The sequence below is a fragment of the Macaca fascicularis genome, chromosome 14, assembly GCF_037993035.2.
Source record: "Macaca fascicularis isolate 582-1 chromosome 14, T2T-MFA8v1.1".
NCBI lineage: Eukaryota > Metazoa > Chordata > Mammalia > Primates > Cercopithecidae > Macaca > Macaca fascicularis.
This window is the reverse complement of record NC_088388.1, coordinates 10,745,951-10,764,941: the sequence shown is the minus strand read 5'-3', so window position 1 is coordinate 10,764,941 and position 18,991 is coordinate 10,745,951. Positions and strand designations below refer to the sequence as shown.

Sequence of the window (18,991 nt, the reverse complement as noted above, 5' to 3'; positions counted from 1 at the left end):
CCTCCCTTTATCTTATTTCCTTTGCAAGCTTTTTTCCGAGTCAAGTGGTTTTTACCTGAACAGAACTAGTCATAGTGCTTAGAGCAAAGATGGTAGCACAGTCTTTCACAGTTGACTGGCTATCAAATGCCCCCTGGGTATCCATCAGAACAACTGCAACCTAAAAAAAAGGAAAATACAAACAAAAGAGATTAAACTAAGAAGGAGGAAAATGTAAAGGAGAAATGGAAAAGTACAGGTAATATTTACGTGACCCTTAAGGACCTGCTTGTAGGTTCTGTACAACTATGTAGGTACTTTGCTTTGACTACAGCACTCTCCTAGAGATTATCCAGGAATACAGAGCAATATGGAAGGCAAAAATTGCTCCGCCAATTGAAACAGTCAAAAGTTGAAAGCAATTAGCTCATTACCCAGCCAGGCATTTGGATGATTTTTGTTGTTGAAAAAGAAACTAAACAACACTCATCTTGGCCAGGTGTAGTGGCTCACACCTATAATATCAACACGTGGGAGGCCGTGGCGGCAGCATCACTTGAGCCCAGGAGTTCAATACCAGCCTGGGCAACATAGTGAGACCCTGTCTCTACACAAAATTTAAAAAATTAGGTCGGGCGCAATGGCTCATGCCTGTGATCCCAGCACTTTGGGAGGGAGGCCAAGTCAGGTGGATCACTTGAGGCCAGGAGTTCCAGACCAGCCTGGCCAACACAGTGAAACCCTGTCTCTACCAAAAATACAAAAATTAGGACAGGCACAGTGGCTCACACCTGTAATCCCAGTACTTGTACTTTGGGAGGCCAAGGCAGGTGGATCACCTGAGGTCCAGAGTTCAAGATCAGCCTGGCTAACATGGCAAAACCCTGTCTCTACTAAAAATACAAAAAAAAAAAAAAATTACACGGGCGTGGTGGTGCACACCTGTAGTCCCAGCTACTCAGGAGGCTGAGGCAGGAGAATCACTTGAAGCCAGGAGGCAGAGGTTGCAGTGAGCCAAGACCACACTGCTGCACTCCAGCCTGGGTGACAGAGCGAGATTTTGTCTCAAAAAAAAAAAAAAAAAAAAAAAAAAAAACTCTTTGGTATATACCCAAAGGAGCTGAAAACTTATGTCTCAACAAAAACCAACACATGAGTATTTATAGGAGCTTTATTCTTAATTGTCAAAATTTGAAAGCAACCAAGATGTCCTTCAACAGGCAAATGGATGAACAAACTGGTGCATTCATAATGTAGAATACTATTCAGCAATAAAAAGAAATGAACTATCAAGATACAAAAGAGTTGCAGAAATCTTTTTTTTTTTTTTTTTTTTTTTTGAGACGGAGTCTCGCTCTGTCACCCAGGCTGGAGTGCAGTGGCCGGATTTCAGCTCACTGCAAGCTCCGCCTCCCGGGTTCACGCCATTCTCCTGCCTCAGCCTCCCGAGTAGCTGGGACTATAGGCGCCCGCCACCTCGCCCGGCTAGTTTTTTGTATTTTTTAGTAGAGACGGGGTTTCACCGTGTTAACCAGGATGGTCTCGATCTCCTGACCTCGTGATCCGCCCGTCTCGGCCTCCCAAAGTGCTGGGATTACAGGCTTGAGCCACCGCGCCCGGCCTAAGAGTTGCAGAAATCTTAAAATCACATTGCTAAGTGAAAGAGGCCAATCTGAAAAGGCTGCATATTGTATGATTCTAACTATACGACATTCCGGTAGAGGTAAAACTATGGAGACAGTAAAAAGATCAGTGGAGGAGTTTGTGGGGAGGTAAGAAGAGAGGAACAGAGAGGTACATCACAGAGAATGTTTAGAGCAGTGTGACTGTTCTGTATGATATAGTAATAGTAGGCACATATCACTACACACTTGTCAAAATCCAATGTACAACACAATGAGTGAGCCCTAAAGTAAACTATGTATGGGCTTTAACTAATGACACTATATTGGTTCAAATATTAATTGTAACAAATGTATCACATTATTATTAGATATAATCAACAGAGCAAACTGAAGGAGGGTGTGGGAACTGGGCACTTTCCAATTAATTTTCCTGAAAACCTAAAACAAACAAAATAAAGATACGATTTTTTTTTTTTTTTTGAGACGGAGTTTCACTCTGTCACCCACGCTGGAGTGCAACGGAACAATCTTGGCTCACTGCAACCTCCAACTCCCACGTTCAAGCGATTCTCCTGCCTCAGCCTCCCGAGTAGCTGGGATTACAGCCATGAGCCACCATGCCCGGCTAATTTTTGTATTTTTAGTAGAAACAGGGTTTCACCATGTTGGTCAGGTTTGTCTCAAACTCCTGACCTCAGATGATCCACCTGCCTAGGCCTCCCAAAGTGCTGGGATTACAGGCGTGAGCCACCGCATCTGGTCTATTTTTTGGGGGGGCTTTTTTTTGAGACAGAGTTTTACTCTTGTCACCTAGGCTGGAGTGCAATGGCGTGACCTTGGCTCACTGCAACCTCCATCTCCCAGGTTCAAGAGATTCTCCTGCCTCAGCCTCCTGAGTAGCTAGGATTACAGGCGCACACCACCACACCCGGCTAAATTTTTGTATTTTTTGTAGAGATGGGGTTTCACCAAGTTGGCCAGGCTGGTCTCCAATTCCTGACCTCATGATCAGCATGCCTCGGCCTCCCTAAGTGCTGGGATTACAGGCATAAGCCACTGTGCCCAGCCACTAATTTTTTTAAGGCAGGAAACCCAGATGACAATGAAAAGCATGGAGTTTTACAAAAGTGATAATTCAACAGGATAAAAAAATGGAAGAGCTATAAAAGTCATGTAACTAAAAACAAAGCTTCCTCACTACTAATATTATACAGATTTCCTAAACTATTAAGAAGAATTAATACGTCAAATGCCCAAATAGTAAATGTAAAAAACAAATTATTTAGGCCCCACCACTCTATATAGAGGTATCACACAGTCAAAAAATAATTATTTATGGCTGGGCGCAGTGGCTGGGCGCAGTTGGGCTCCTGCCTGTAATCCCAGCACTTTGGGAGGCCGAGGCAGGCAGATCATGAGGTCAGGAGATCAAGACCATCCTGGCTAACATGGTGAAACCCTGTCTCTACTAAAAATACAGGAAAAAAAAAAAAAATTAGTCGGGTGTGGTGACAGGTGCCTGTAGTACCAGCTACTCGGGAGGCTGAGGCAGGAGAATGGTGTGAACCCGGGAGGCAGAGCTTGCAGTGAGCCAAGATTGTGCCACTGCACTCCAGCCTGGGTGACAGAGTGATACTCCGTCTCAAAAAAAAAATTTTTTTTTAATTATTATTACTTATTCTTAAAAACAAATTATAAGGCTGGGCACCGTGGCTTACACCTGTTATCTCAGCATTTTGGGAGGCCAAAGCAGGCATATTACCTGAGGTCAGGAGTTTGAGACCAGCCTGGCCAACATAGTGAGACCCCATCTCTACAAAAATACAAAAATCAGCCAGGTGTGTTGGAACACACCTGTAGTCCCAACAACTCAGGAGACCGAGGCATGAGAATCACTTGAACCTGGGAGGTGGAGGTTGCAGTGAACAGACATCCCACCACTGCACTCCAGCCTGGGTGACAGAGCAAGACCCTGTCTCCACAAAAAAAAAAAAAATATGAAAACATCTATCACACATTACAAAAAATGTAGAAAGAAGGCATGAGACAAAAAACTAACACTGAATTTAAAGTCATAGAACCTTAGAATGCCAATACTAACAGTAACTAGCTTAACTTCACTGGGTCTTTTTAGCACAGCATCTCTAAAATGAAAAGGTTGGACCTTCCACTTTCAGCCAAAACGGAGTAACAGAGACAGAATGTACCCTCCCACCTGAAGCCAAAACGGAACAGACAAAACTTATGAAACAACAGTCTACCAGGCACTGGACATTAAGTAGTGAAGAATAATGATCCCCGAAGGCAGAGAAACAGATGAGGTAAGGTCCAGGATTGCCCCAGCTCAAGGCACAGGGAGGGGGAACTGAAGCAGAACCAGACAACCCTGAAGCAGAACCAGACAACAACTGAAGCAGAACCAGACAACCCTGAAGCAGAACCAGACAACCCTGAAGCAGAACCAGACAACCCTGAGTTGAAGAGACAAAGCAGGAGAGTCAGGGAGACCAAAGCTACTAGAATTCACAAAGTACCTAAGAGGAAAAAATTACAGAGATAAAGAACCCCAGGGATCTGTAGAGGGTTCCCCAACAAGTGTTCAGCTAACTACTGATCAGTGCATGTGTATAAGGAAAACTGTCTGAGGCTGAACAGGGAGCCACTGAAAAGACTGTGAACCATCTCCAGTGCTCACACAAGTTCAGGAATAATGCCTGTTCCCTCCGGCCAGACTACAAAAACCTCATAATTCAAGCGGAATTAGGAAGAGTACTCAGTCTTGCCTCAGTAATGAGGAATAACTACCAACACTCTCTGGTTCCATTTAACAAATCTAAACAGCAAGAACAGAAAAAAACAAGTTTCCAAATTACTTAACTACATCTCAGAATACAGCTAGATGTTTTACAGGAATGCAAAAATAACCAGCACCCAACAAGGGAAAATCCACAAGCCTACATCCTATCAAAAATTTGCAGACATACAAGAAGCAGAAAAATATAACCCAAATGAAGGGAAAAATCAATCAAAACTGACTCAGAACTAACACAGATATTAAAATTAACAGAAAACAACTTTTTTTTTTTGAGACAGTCTTGCTCTGTCGCCCAGACTGGAGTGCAGTGGAACGATCTCAGCTCACCACAACCTCCACCTCCCGGGTTCAGGCAATTCTCCTTCCTCAGCCTCTCGAGTAGCTGGGACTACAGAAGCCCACCACCACACCCAGCTAATTTTTGTAGCTGGCCTGGCCAAAAACAACTTTAAAACAGTACTCAGGGCCGGGCATGGTGGCTCACACCTGTAATCCCACACTTTGGGAGGCTGAGGTAGGTGGATTGCCTGCAGCCAGGAGTTCAAGACTAGCCTGGTTAACATGGTGAAACCCCATCTCTACTAAAAATACAAAAAATTGCCGGGTGTGATGGCACATGCCTGTACTCCCAGCTACTCAGGAGGCTGAGGCAGGAGAATCGCTTGAACCCAGGAGGCAGAGGTTGCAGCGAGCCGAGATGGCACTACTGCACTCCAGCCTGGGTTAGAGAGCAAGACTCTGTCTCAAAAAAAAAAAAAAAAAAAAAACCAAAAACAGTATTCTGTATAACTTTACTTCATATATTCAAAAAGTGGTGACATAAAAGATACTAAAAGTGGATGCAGAAACTGAATCATATAAATGAAAAAAAAAATACTAAAAAGTCCTAAATTTAACTGCTAGAGATGAAAATTACAATGTCTGAAATGAAAAATACACTGGACCTGATTAATAGCAGGTTCTAAAAGATTAGTGAACTTGAAGACCTAGAAATGCTCCACAAGAAAACAGACAAAAAGGCCAGGCACGGTGGCTCACACCTGTAATCCCAACACTTTGGGAGGCCAAGGGGGAAGGATCACCTGAGGTCAGGAGTTTGAGACCAGCCTGGTCAACTTGGTAAAATGCTGTCTCCACTAAAAATACAAATATTAGCCAGGCAGGGTGGTGCACACCTGTAATCCCAGCTACTTGGGAAGCTGAGACATGAGAACCTGGGGGGCAGAGGTTGCAGCGAGCCGAGATCACGCCATTGCACTCCCGGCCTGGGCAACAGAGCGAGACTCCATCTCAAAAACAAAAAAACAAAAAAACTCTGTTTTCTTTTTTTTTTTTTGAGATGGAGTCTCGCTCTGTTGCCCAGGCTGAGAGTGCAGTGCCACAATATTGGCTCAATGCAATCTCCGCCTCCCAGGTTCCAGCAATTCTCCTGCCTTAGCCTCCCAAGTAGCTGTGATTACAGCTGGGCACCACCACGCCCAGCTAATGTTTGTATTTTTAGTAGAGACAGGGTTTCACCATGTTGGTCAGGCTGGTCTCAAACTCCTGACCTCAGGTGATCCGCCCACCTCAGCCTCCCAAAGTGCTGGGAATACAGGCATGAGCCACCATGCCTGGCCTTTTTCTTTTTTTTTTTTCAGATGGAGTTTAGCTCTTGTTGCCCGGGTGGGAGTACAATGGCGTGATCTCGGCTCACTGCAACCTCCATCTCCAGGGTTCAAGCGATTCTCCTGCCTCAGCCTCCCAAGTAGCTGGGATTACAGGCATGACCCACCATACCCAGCTAATTTTTTGTATTTAGTAGAGATGGGTTTTCAGTTGGTCAGGCTGGTCTCAAATCCCTGACCTCAGGTGATCCACCCACCTCAGCCTCCCAAAGTGTGGGATTACAGATGTGTGCCACCGCGCCTGGCCAAAGAATTTTATTTTATTATTATTATTTTTTTTTTTTTTTTTTTTTTTTTTTTGAGACGGAGTCTCGCTCTGTCACCCAGGCTGGAGTGCAGTGGCCGGATCTCAGCTCACTGCAAGCTCCGCCTCCCGGGTTTACGCCATTCTCCTGCCTCAGCCTCCCGATTAGCTGGGACTACAGGCGCCCGCCACCTCGCCCGGCTAGTTTTTTGTATTTTTTAGTAGAGACGGGGTTTCACCGTGTTATCCAGGACGGTCTCGATCTCCAGACCTCGTGATCCGCCCGTCTCGGCCTCCCTAAGTGCTGGGATTACAGGCTTGAGCTACCGCGCCCGGCCTTTTTTTTTTTTTTTTTTTTTTGAGACAGAATCTTGCACTGTTGCCCAGGCTGGAGTGCAGTGGCCGGATCTCAGCTCACTGCAAGCTCCGCCTCTTGGGTTCATGCCATTCTCCTGCTTCAGCCTCCCGAGTAGCTGGGACTACAGGCGCCCGCCACCCCGCCCGGCTAATTTTTTGTATTTTTAGTAGAGACGGGGTTTCACTGTGTTAGCTAGGATGGTCTCGATCTCCTGACCTTGTGATCTGCCCTCTTCGGCCTCCCAAAGTGCTGGGATTACAGGCGTGAGCCACCGCGCCCGGCCCGAAGAATTTTAAATGAACACAGCGTCAGTCAGCTGTGGAACAACTTCAAGCAGCAAGAGGCACATGTAATAGCATTCTCCAAAGGGAATAAGAGACCAAAAAAATTTGAAGACATAATAACTTTAAAATGTCCAAATTTGATAAAAAATTATAAATCTGCAGATTCAAGAAGCTCAATAAAACCCACATACAAAAAACATGAACTACATCAAAACACATCATAATTTGCTCAAAAACTGATAAAATCTTAAAAGCAACCAGACATACCCCATAAATACATGTACCTATGTACCCACGAAAAAAAAATTTTTTTTGCCGGGCGCGGTGGCTCAAGCCTGTAATCCCAGCACTTTGGGAGGCCGAGACGGGCGGATCACGAGGTCAGGAGATCGAGACCATCCTGGCTAACACGGTGAAACCCCGTCTCTACTAAAAAATACAAAAAACTAGCCGGGCGAGGTGGTGGGCGCCTGTAGTCCCAGCTACTCAGGAGGCTGAGGCAGGAGAATGGCGTAAACCCAGGAGGCAGAGGTTGCAGTGAGCTGAGATCCGGCCACTGCACTCCAGCCTGGGCGACAGAGTGAGACTCCGTCTCAAAAAAAAAAAAAAAAAAAATTTTTTTAATTTAAAGAAAAAAAGCAACCAGACAAAAAAGTCATATTAGGTACAAAAGAACAAAAATAAGAATAACAGTGTATTTCTTGTCAGAAACAATGTCAGCAGGCTGGGTACAGTGGCTCCTGCTTGTAATCCCAGCACTTTGGGAAGCAGAGGCAGGTGAATAACCTGGGGTCAGGAGTTCAAGATCAGCCTGACCAATATGGTGAAACCCTATCTCTACTAAAAATACAAAAATTAGCCGGGCGTGGTGGTGCACGCCTGTAGTCCCAGCTACTCGGAAGGCTGAGACAGAAGAATTGCTTGAACCCGGAAGGCAGAAGTTGCAGTGAGCCAAGATCCCACCACTGCACTCTAGCCTGGGCAACAGAGCGAGACTCCCTCTCAAAACAAAAAAGAAAAGAAACAATGTCAGCGAAAAGGCAAAGGGGCAACACCTTTGAAGTACTGAGAAAAATACTTTGGCCTGGAACTCTATACTAAGAGTAAATGTTTTCCAAAACAAAGGCAAAATAAAGATTTTTCAGATGTATGAAAGCTAAAAGAATTCAGTACCAACAGACCAGCACTTCAAAATATCAAAGGTGGCCTGGCGTGGTGGCTCACCCCTATAATCCCAGCACTTTGGGAGGCCGACACAGGCAGATCACGAGGTCAGGAGTTCCAGACCAGCCTGGCCAACATTGTGAAACCCTGTCTCTACTAAAAATACAAAAATTAGCCAGGCATGATAGTGTGTGCCTGTAGTCCCAGCTACTCAGGAGGCTGAGGCAGAAGAATTGTTTGAACCTGGGAGGCAGAGATTGTAGTGACAATATGGTGCCACTGCACTCCAGCCTGAGCAACAGAGCGGGACAGCTACTCAGGAGGCTGAGGCAGGAGAATGGCGTAAATCCAGGAGGCGGAGCTTGCAGTGAGCCGAGATCCCGCCACTGCACTCCGGCCTGGGCGACAAAGCGAGACTCCGCCTCAAAAAAAAAAAAAAAAAAGCACAAACAGGCATTAGGGCATGCTTATAGGACTGGGCTAAAAACAGAAGTGATGGATAAAAGTCTGTGTAAGAAACACATGACTTACCCCTCCCGATCCTTACAAAGAAATCTGTGGAGAGGCTCTATGCCCATAGCTTATAAGGCATGGATGAGACTGGGGGTAAGAAGCCCTACTGACAGCTGGGGGGTAGTGAATGCCCACCTTCTGAACAGTGAGATCCCCAATGTCATTTCCCTGCTCAACTCCCAGAACAACAACGCCCAGGTCTGTGCCACCCATACAGGAGTAAGGAAATAAAGAACAGAAGTGGTAACACATAAGAGCATCAGCCTCTGAAAAGTGAAAACTGGGCAGAGAGGAGAATAACACACATGACAGTTGCTTTCTGTTAGAAGCCTTACAGTAGTATTTGACCTTTTAAACTATATTCATGCATTTTATTTAAAAATCTAAAAACAATCAATATGTATTAATTTTAAATCATTCGCTTTAATAAAAAGTTGTTTTCACATCTTCCTTCCTTTTATTGAAAAGGCGCCCACCCGCCCAGCTAATTTTTTGTATTTTTAGTAGAAACAGGGTTTCACTATGTTGGCCAGGCTGGTCTCAAACTCCTAACCTTGTGATCTGCCCACCTTGGCCTCCCAAAGTGCTGGGAATACAGGCGTGTGAGCCACTGCACCCGGCCGCCATTGGCTTCTTTAATTGGTTAAGAGCACAAAATGTAACAGGCAGAAGGTCTGTTTCAAACAAATTAAAATGCTATGTGTTTTTTAAATTCTCCCCAAGTCAAATATACACACACCCACAAAAATTGTGTGTGAAGGAAAGCTGTCATACACAATAAGTTGTATCCTGAATTATTCAAGGAAGCACATGTTGGAATGGGAATTAGCAGAGTCAGCAACAGATTAATATTTTTTAATTGAGTCTTAAAATGCTACATGGCCCTAAGCAATACTACATAAAGTACTGCTAGGTGCAAAGGAGAAAATCTGTATAGCTTTTAGTAAAAATGTTTTTCCAGAAAAGAAAATTAAAATAAAGCAATTAGCAGACCAAGGAGACTACAGCTAGATATCAAAGCTACAACTTCTCATATCTGTGTCAGAAAATCCTATTTTCCGCAATAGACTAAAATTTCAGGACAAAACAGGGACTTTTTAACTTTTCTTTACCGATTTTAAATTCTTTGATAAAAGGTTTTTAATTGGGTTAACACAGTACATGCTGAAGTTCATATTTTGTTGTTGTTGCTGTTGTTAATCTGTAAGGTCATTTTCATCCTTACCTTCTTCCCACCTGGCTTCTCCACAGTGAAAACTTCACTCCAGATCTGAATCCCAGTGGTTTCCGGATCAGATCCCCCTCTCCATGAAAATCCTGTTAACGGTTCTTCTGGGTCACCCAACCAATTTGAATGGCCACTTTCCTTCTACAGAAGTAAGAAATCTCCATTAAATCTTAAATTAAAAATTTTATGCATCAAGAATAATCTATGAGCTTATTTTGCTTTTTTGGACATTCAAGTCTCACTTTTTACTTGAAATAAAATAATTCTATCTTACCTGAGAATATAAGTATCGTAGCATAAAATCCAGAATGAAGGACTTGCCCTTTCGGAAGGCACCAGCCACTGAAACCACCACCACATCAAGATCTCGGATGTGGTCCTGCAAGAGGATGCTGGCCAAGGCTTTCTCATCTAGCTCAAAGGAATGTTGATCTTTCTGAACCAAAACAACCTGCACTGGACCAGGCTTGCTGCTCTCCATGGCATCACCTATGTTCATGTAGAGAAAAAAAAATTAGTGTCAAATATTTAAAATATGTTTTTGAATACGGGGAAAACAAAAACTTCTTAAACAGGGGACAGGGTCAGGCTCAGTGGCTCATGCCTAAAATCACAGCACTTTGGGAAACCAAAGCAGAAAGATTACTTGAGGCCAGGAGTTTGAGACTAGCCTGGGAAACAGTGAAACCCAGCGCTATGAAATTTAAAAAATTAGCCAGGTGTGGTGTACACCTGTAGTCCTAGCTATTCAGAGGCTGAGGCAGGAAGACTGCTTGAGCCCAGGGGTTTGAGGTTGCAGTGAGCTATGATCACACCACTGTACTCCAACCTGGGTGACAAAACTAAAAGAAACAAAAAACAGACACAAAAGTACTAACCATAAAAGGGCAGGGGCACGGTGGTTCGCCCCCGTAATCTCAGCACTTTGGGAAGTCGAGGTGGGTGAATCACTTGAGGTCAGGAGTTCAAGACCAGCCTGGCCAACATGACGAAACCCCATCTCTACCAACAAATACAAAAATCAGCCAGGTGTGGTAGCACACACCTGTAAGTCCTAGCTACTCGGGAGGCTGAGGCATGAGAATAACTTGAACCTGGGACGCAGAGGTTGCAGTGAGCTGAGATCATACCATTGCACTCCCACCTGGGCAACAGATAAGACCCTGTCTCAAAGAAAAAAAGTACTAACCATAAAAGAAAATAAAATGACAACACAGACTTCATTAAAATTAAAAATTGTGTTCATTTAAAGACTTCAATAAGTAAAAATGCAAGTCACAGGCTAGGGAAGAGTATTCATAATATCTATTTCCAAAGGACCCACATCCAGCATCAACATAGCAATCCACAAGAAAAAATAACAGGCACTTTGCAAGAAAAAGACATACAAATCCTATTAAAAGGTACTTCCATATCATTACTCAACAGGGAAATGTAAATTAAAACCACAGTAAGATACCACTACCTGCCCATCAGGATGGCTAAAATTTAAAAGACTGACAATATCAACTGTGGGACAGGGTATGAAGCAACTGGAATTCTCACACATTCTGATAGGAGCACAAAATACTAAAGCCATTTCAAAAAACTGTTTGGCAGTATCCACAAAAATTAAATGTATCTGTGATCCAGCAATTCTACTCCAAGGTATACACCAAGTTATACACCTAAGAGAAATGAATGCCTACGTCCACCAAAAAACATATATACAAGAATGTTGAGCTGGGCATGGTGGATCGCACATGTAGTCCCAGCTACTTGGAGAGCTGAGGCAGGAGGATTACTTGGGCCCAGGAGTTCAAGACCAACCTGGACAATATTGCAAGACTCTATCTTAAAAACAGAAAGTTCCTATCAGCTTTACTCAAAACAGTCCAAAAGTGGAAATAAAACAATGTCTATCAATAATAGTGTGTTTGCCACTGCTAAGCTTTCTATATATTTAATCCTCAGAACAACTCTGATGTAAATAATATTGCTTCATTTTAAAAAGAAGGAAATGGCCAGGCTCAGTGGCTCACACTTACAATCCCAGCACTTTGGGAGGCCAAGGCAGGCTGATCACTTGAGGTCAGGAGTCCAAAACCAGCCTGGCCAACATCGTAAAGCCCTGTCTCTACTAAAAATACAAAAAAAAAAAAAAAAAAAAAAAAAAAAAATTAGCCGGGCATGGTGACACATGCCTGTGGTCCCAGCTACTCAAGAGGCTGAGGGAGGAGAATTGCTTGAACCGGGAGGCAGAAGCTGCAGTGAGCCGTGATCGCGCCACTGCACTCCAGCGTAGGTGGCAGAGAGGTCTCAAAAAAAAAAAAAAAAAGAAGGAAATGAAGGCTTATGAAGGTTCAGCATAGTGCCCAACAGTTCCTAGAAATAAGCTCAAAAAGATCTTTAGGTGGTTGTGTTTTGCATATCACTAGTAATAACTCAAAAAGTTTTAGAAGCAATTAATTCTGTAGTTCAAAAATAAGCACTAACTAGTATTATACTTTCCTTACCAGTTTCCCTACCAAAGTACAAAGATAATTAATTTGAAATTCAGGTCAGCCACAGCGTCCACGCCTGTAATCCTAGCACTTAGAGAAGCTGAGATGGGAGGATTGCTTGAGGCCAGAAGTTCAAGACCAACTTGGCCAATACAGCGAGAGATTGTCTTGAGAAGGGAAGAGGGAAGGGAAGAGGGGAGGGGAGGGAAGGGAAGGGAAGGCAAGGGGCCGGACGCAGTGGCTCACCTGTGCAAACCCAGCACTTTGGGAGGCCGAGGCGGGCAGATCACCTGAGGTCGTGAGTTCCAGACCAGCCTGACCAACATGGAGAAACCCTGTCTCTACTAAAAACACAAAATTAGCCAGGCGTGGTGGTGCACGCTTGTAATCCCAGCTACTTAGGAGGCTGAGGCAGGAGAATCCCTTGAACCCAGGAGGTGGAGGTTGCGGTGAGCCGAGATTGCGCCACTGCACTCCAGCCTGGGAGAAAGAGTGAGACTCCGTCTCAAAAAAAAAAAAGAAAGAAAAGAAAAGAAAGCAAAAAAGAAATTCATTCAGGCCGTGCGTGGTGGCTCATGCCTGTAATCCCAGCACTTTGGGGGCCAAGGCGGGCAGGTCACCTGAGGTCAAGAGTTCAAGACCAATCTGGTCCAACAATGGTGAAACTCTGTCTCTACTAAAAATTAGCCAGGCATGGTGGTGCGCGCCTGTATCCCAGCTACTCCAGAGGCTGAAGCAGGAGAACTGCCTGAACCTGCATGGTGGAGGTTGCAGTGAGCCAAGATCGTGCCACTGCACTCCAGCCTAGATTTCAGAGCGAGACTCTATCTCAAGAAAAAAAAAAAAAGAAAGAAAGAAATTCAGAGACACTTAGTAGCTGTGGACTTACGGGAAGTTTACAAAAAACTACCATTGGGGCCTAAGGAGTGAATAAAGAACTATTTCCCTAAGTGTGAGTGTCACTGGTATTAAAGATGTTTTTAGGTAGTTAAAAGGACATAGTAATTTTAATAATTATGCATTTTAATGTATACTTTAAAACAACAAATCTGTATTTTAATAAATTATTCTTTAGAAGGATGCTAAATTTAACAAGTCTGTTTATTTATTTAAGACAAGGTCTGGCTCTATCACCCAGGATGGAGCACAGTGGCACTATCTCAGCTTATTGCACTCTCCGCCTCTCCGGCTCAAGTCATCCTCCCACCTCAGCCTCCCAAGTAGCTGGGACTACAGGCATTCATCACTATACCCAGCTAATTTTTGTATTTTTGGAGAGATGGGGTTTCACCATGTTGCCCAGGACCGTCTTGAACTCCTGAGCTCAAATGATCTACCTGTCTCAACCTCCTAAAGTGCTGGGATTACAGCGACACCATACCCAGTCAAGAAGTCAATCTAAAGTAGACTTGAGGAGACATATTAAGTAAAGCTTAGTACTGACAGGCAGACATGGCCAAAATCACAAAGATGGTTCCAAAATGACTTTGTCTAACCAGCACTGAGGGCTACACGATCATGGCAGGCAAAGCAGACAAAACAGTTTGACTGCAAGACTCTCTCCCCTTTAAGCCACTGGAATTGCTGCTCACTTTTTACATTTATAGTATCAGATAGCAACAAAAGGGTTCTTCGCACTTTTTTTTTTTGAGACAGTATCTTGCTCCAGCACCCAGTATCTTACTGCAGCCTCAAACTCCTGGGTTCAAGCGATTCTTCCACCTCAGCCGCCAGAGTAGCTGGGACTACAGGTGTGTGCCACCATCACTGGCTAATTTTTTTAATTTTTTTGTGGAGATGGGGGTCTCATGTGGCCCACATTAGTCTCAAACTCCTGGGCTCTAGTGATCCTCTCACCTCAGCCTCCCAGAATGCTGGGATGATAGGCCACTGTGGATGTCAATGATAGCCACTGTGCCTGGCTTCTTCCTACTTTTTAAGTTTTTGCAGACTATTAGGAAACAAGTTATAAATATAGGTTAAATGTCATGCTATCATTGTAATCAATGTATACTAACACTTTTCTATCCTGTTATTGCCTGGATTAAAAAGGAAACATTTCTGGGAATAATCTCTTGGGGTTCTTACTGCCACAGCAGCAGGTAAATCCAAGATCCAAAGACCTTCAGTCTTTCATACAAAAGAACTAATGAGAAGAATTTATTCAGACTTCAGGGATAAAGCCACAGTGTTAAGTACCGTGTAGCACTCAAAGAAATACAAAACAAAGTCTCGATTGTGACAGAGATGTCTGGTTTTTCCCCCAATATTAGTTTCTCCCTCCTGCTATATAATAGATTTTTAGCTGGGCATACAACTGCCCAGAAGAAACACATTTCCAACCCAAATTTATAGCTAGGATATGACCAGGTGACTAAATTCTGACCAATGGGAAGTGACTGGAAATGACAGACGCAACTTCCAGATCAGGCGTTTTCCCCCTGCTTGCTGGCTGGATGTAAAAGTAGGAGTGAATCACCTTGCGCCAGGCATACGAGGGCAACACCCCAGGAATGCTGGAGAAACAAGAGAGGTCAGATTTCATGTAGCAGAACTGCCATATTGGTTCACTTTTATGTGAAAAAAAATTCTACCTTGCTTAAATCACTTATTTGGAGGCTCTGCCAAATACAGCCAAGCCTAGTAGCCAACACAACAGTCTTCTAGGACTTTACAATTAAGTTCATCATACCAGATCTTTTTGTTTTATCTATTTCACTACTAAAAGTTTACTGAGCAAGGCCAGCCACAGTGGCTCACGCCTGTAATCCCAGCACCTTGGGAGGCCGAGGCAGGAGGGTCACTTGAAGTCAGGAGTTCAAGACCACCCTGGACAACACAGTGAAACCCTGTCTCTACCAAAAATATAAAAAATTAGCTGGGCGTGGTGGTAGGCGCCTGTAATCCCAGCTACTTGGGAGGCTGAGGCAGGAGAATCGCTTGAACCCGGGAGGCAGAGGTTGCTGTGAGCCAAGATTGTGCCATTGCACTCCAGCCTGGGCGACAGAGCGAAACTGTCTCAAAAAAAAAAAAAAAAAAAAAAAAGTGTACTGAGCAATGTGAATGTAATGACACACAGCACATACAATAAACTATTGTTGTTGTTTTTTTTTGAGACGGAGTCTCACTGTCACCCAGGCCGGAGTGCAGTGGAGCAATCTCAGGTTACCACAACCTCCACCTCCCGGGTTCAAGCAACTCCTCTGCCTCAGCCTCCCGAGCAGCTGGGACCACAGGCATGCGCCTCCACGCTCGGCTAATTTTTGTATTTCTAGTAGAGATGGGGTTTCGCCATATTGGCCAGGCTGGTCTAAAACTCCTGACCTTGTGTTCCGCCTGCCTCAGCCTCCCAAAGTGCTGGGATCCCAAAGCTACTGCTCCCGGCCAATAAACTATTGTAAAATGAATGAATGACATGTACCATAATATAGTTGAAGGTTACAACCCAAAGGATGCAAGTGGCATTGCTAGAGCAGTAGACATGGAAGGTAAAAATTATGTGGTTACAAGATGGGATAATCCAATGATAAGAATGTATACAGTTGAGGCCGGGCACAGTGGCTCATGCCTGTAAATCCCAACACTGGAAGGCTGAGGCAGGCGAATCACCTAAGGTCAGGAGTTTGAGACCACCCTGACCAACATGGAGAAACCCCGTCTCTACTAAAAATACAAAATTAGCTGGGTGTGGTGGCACATGCCTGTAAATCCCAGCTACTCAGGAGGCTGAGGCAGGAAAATCGCTTGAACTCCGGGAGGCGGAGGTTTCGGTGAGCTGAGATTGTGCCATTGTACTCCAGTCTGGGTGAAAGACTGAGACTCCATCTCAAAAAAAAAAAAAAAAGAAGAAGAAGAATGTATACAGTTGTGTACAGTGAACTGCACTTCAAGAGAAGCTGAAGACTACTGAGGACAGCTGGTGGGGGAAAAGTCCTTACTCATCTCTTCCTCTCCCTATAGCACAGTACCCAAGAATAAAGGAAGGGAACCAGGCTCTGTTTAGTTGGAAGAGCTGGGGTGATTCTGCATTTCTCTTCACACCAGTAATAAAAGCATGATTATCAACATCCACCAGATTAAAAAGATCTTCTTGGCCAGGCATGGGAAGTCCCGCCTATAATCCTAGCACTTTTGGGAGGCCAAGGCAGGCGGATTACCTGAGAACAGGAGTTAGAGGCCAGCCCGGGAAACAGGGCGAATCCCTATCTCTACTAAAAATATAAAAAATAACCAGGCATAGTGGTAATGCGCCTGTAATCCCAGCTACTTGGTATCACTTGAATCTGGGAGGCAGAGGTTGCAGTGATTCAACCACTGCACTCCAATCAAGGGAACAGAGCAAGACCCTGTCTCAAAAAAAAAAAAAAAAAAAAAAGGTGTTGTTCACTGACAGTGCTCCTTGGATTTGGGCCTATATAAGGAAGAATTATTTTGAGCTGTACACACCACCAATAATGCAAGTTAAATGGAGCTGCTTGTATATTACACCTTTTTTAAGACTGGGTCTCACTCTGTGGCACAGGCTAAAGGCGCAGTGGTGGTTCACTGCAGCCTGGACCTACGGGGCTCAGGCAATCCTCCCACCTCAGCCTCCCAATATCATCTCACTGCAACCTCTGCCTCCTGGGTTCAAGCGATTCTCCTGCCTCAGCCTCCTGAGTAGCTGGGATTACAGGTACCCGCCACCATACCTGATTTTTTATTTTTAGTAGAGGCGGCGTTTCACCACCTTGGCCAGGCTGGCCTTGAACTCCTGACCTCAGGTGATCCACCCGCCTCAGCCTCCCAAAGTGCTGGGATTACAGGCATGAGCCACCGCACCCAGCCTACCCTCTATTTGGATGATACAACTTCACAGATCTCTAACCTGCATTTAGTCTAAATGTACAACTGCCTAAGGGACAGATTCACCTGCTTACTCTCAGAAGTAACCTGTGGAAATAAATGAATTTAGGACTCAAAACACAAGTTCCCGTTCTAGCCCTACCACTAACAACCTGTGTGAGCCTGGACATGTCTAGTTTTCAGTTTCATCAGTAAAATGAGTCAAGTGCTAGCTGGGTGCAGTGACTCATGCCTGTAATCCCAGCACTTTGGGAGGCCGAAGGGGATGGATCATTCACTGTACGATCAGGTGATCTGCCCACCTCAGACTCTCAAAGTGCTGGGATTATAGGCATGAGCCACTGTGCCCAGTCCACTTCTCAGAAATCTTAAACTCTGGAGATCTATTCTGCCGGGAGGGTACTAAAAATATCTGTAAGCGGCAATCTTACATGCCTTGTCCCTTTAGAGAAGCAATTATTTTCCAAGGTCTAATTCTGCATACTGCAACAACAGTTAATGCTATATTACATTGCATGAATATGGATAACATGTGGTATTATTGCACAGACACAAAGCTACAGCTGGACCACAGTCACATCTGTCATTCATATGTATTTATGTGAATTTATAACCTATGTTTAAAATTCCAGAAATAAACAATTCATACGTCTTAAGATTGCAATGCAGTTCTAAGTACCATGATGAAATCTTGTGCTATCCTGCCAGGGACATGAATCACTCCTTTTTCCAGAATGTCCACACTTTATACACTACCATGCCCATTAGTTACTTAGGAGCCCTCTCATTCGTCAACATAGTGTATACAGGGCTCAGTGCCATCAGCAGTTTCAGGTATCCACTGGGGGCCTTACAATGTATTCCCCTCAGATAATGGGGACTACTCCATTGCTGTAAACAGTTCATGATAATATTCTATCAGTCATCAATTCAAGTATGTAGAAAATGTTGAAAATCTTTGTATAATAATTAGAAAGTTTTTTTTTTTTTTGGAGACAGATTCTTGCTCTGTTGCCCAGGCTGGTAAGCAGTGACATCATCCCTGCTCACTGCAACCTCCATCTCCCAGGTTCAAGTGATTCTCCCACCTCAGCCTCCCAAGAGTTTAGGATTCCTGAGAAGTGAGCCAGGTGCAGTGGCTCACGCCTGTAAACCCACCACTTTGGAGGCCAAGGCAGATGGATCATTTGCGACCAGGAGTTTGAGACCAGCCTGACCGATATGGTGGACCCTGTCTCTACTAAAAATACAAAAAAATTGGCCAGGAGTAGTCCCAGCTACTCGGGAGGTTGAAACAGGAGAATCGCTTGAACCTGGGAGACGGAGGTTGCAGTGAGCCGAGATCATACCATTGCACTCCAGCCTGGGTGACAGAGCGAGACTCTGTCTCAAAAAAAAAAGAAAAGAAACAAAAAACTGACAGTGTAGACTAGGGTTTCTCAACCTCGGCACTACCGACATATTGACACTGGGGCTGCACAACTGTTGTGGGGGGCTATCCTACGCACTTCAGGCTATTGAGCAGCATCCCTCGCCTCTACCTACTAGATACCAGTAACATTCCCCACAACAGGTTCTAACACCCAAAAAATGTCTCCAGCCATTGCTAAATGCTCCAGGGGCAGGAAGAGGCAATATTACCGTAGGTTAAGAACCACTGAGTAGAGCCAGTCTTGGCGCTCATCCTTACCATTCAAAGAGTTCTGAAAACAAAGTAACCAGTCACAGAAACACTTTGCTAAGTAGATTCATGTATGACTCAGGGTAAAGTTATGATCTGAGTTTT

General features: G+C 44.4%; 1 protein-coding gene across 2 annotated transcripts in view; it reads right to left on the bottom strand.

The window, feature by feature from the left end:
- ATL3 (atlastin GTPase 3) overlaps positions 1-18,991 on the bottom strand; it is a 50,165-nt gene that overhangs the window by 27,587 nt on the left and 3,587 nt on the right. For both annotated transcript variants that reach the window (XM_065528039.1, XM_005577513.4), the window contains exons 2-4: positions 10,152-10,366; positions 9,875-10,018; positions 56-160 (exon numbers count right to left, since the gene is read on the bottom strand). In XM_065528039.1, the coding sequence (XP_065384111.1) occupies positions 56-160; positions 9,875-10,018; positions 10,152-10,358 (456 nt within the window). In that variant the 5' untranslated portion in view covers positions 10,359-10,366. The remainder of the gene's footprint in view (positions 1-55; positions 161-9,874; positions 10,019-10,151; positions 10,367-18,991) is intronic.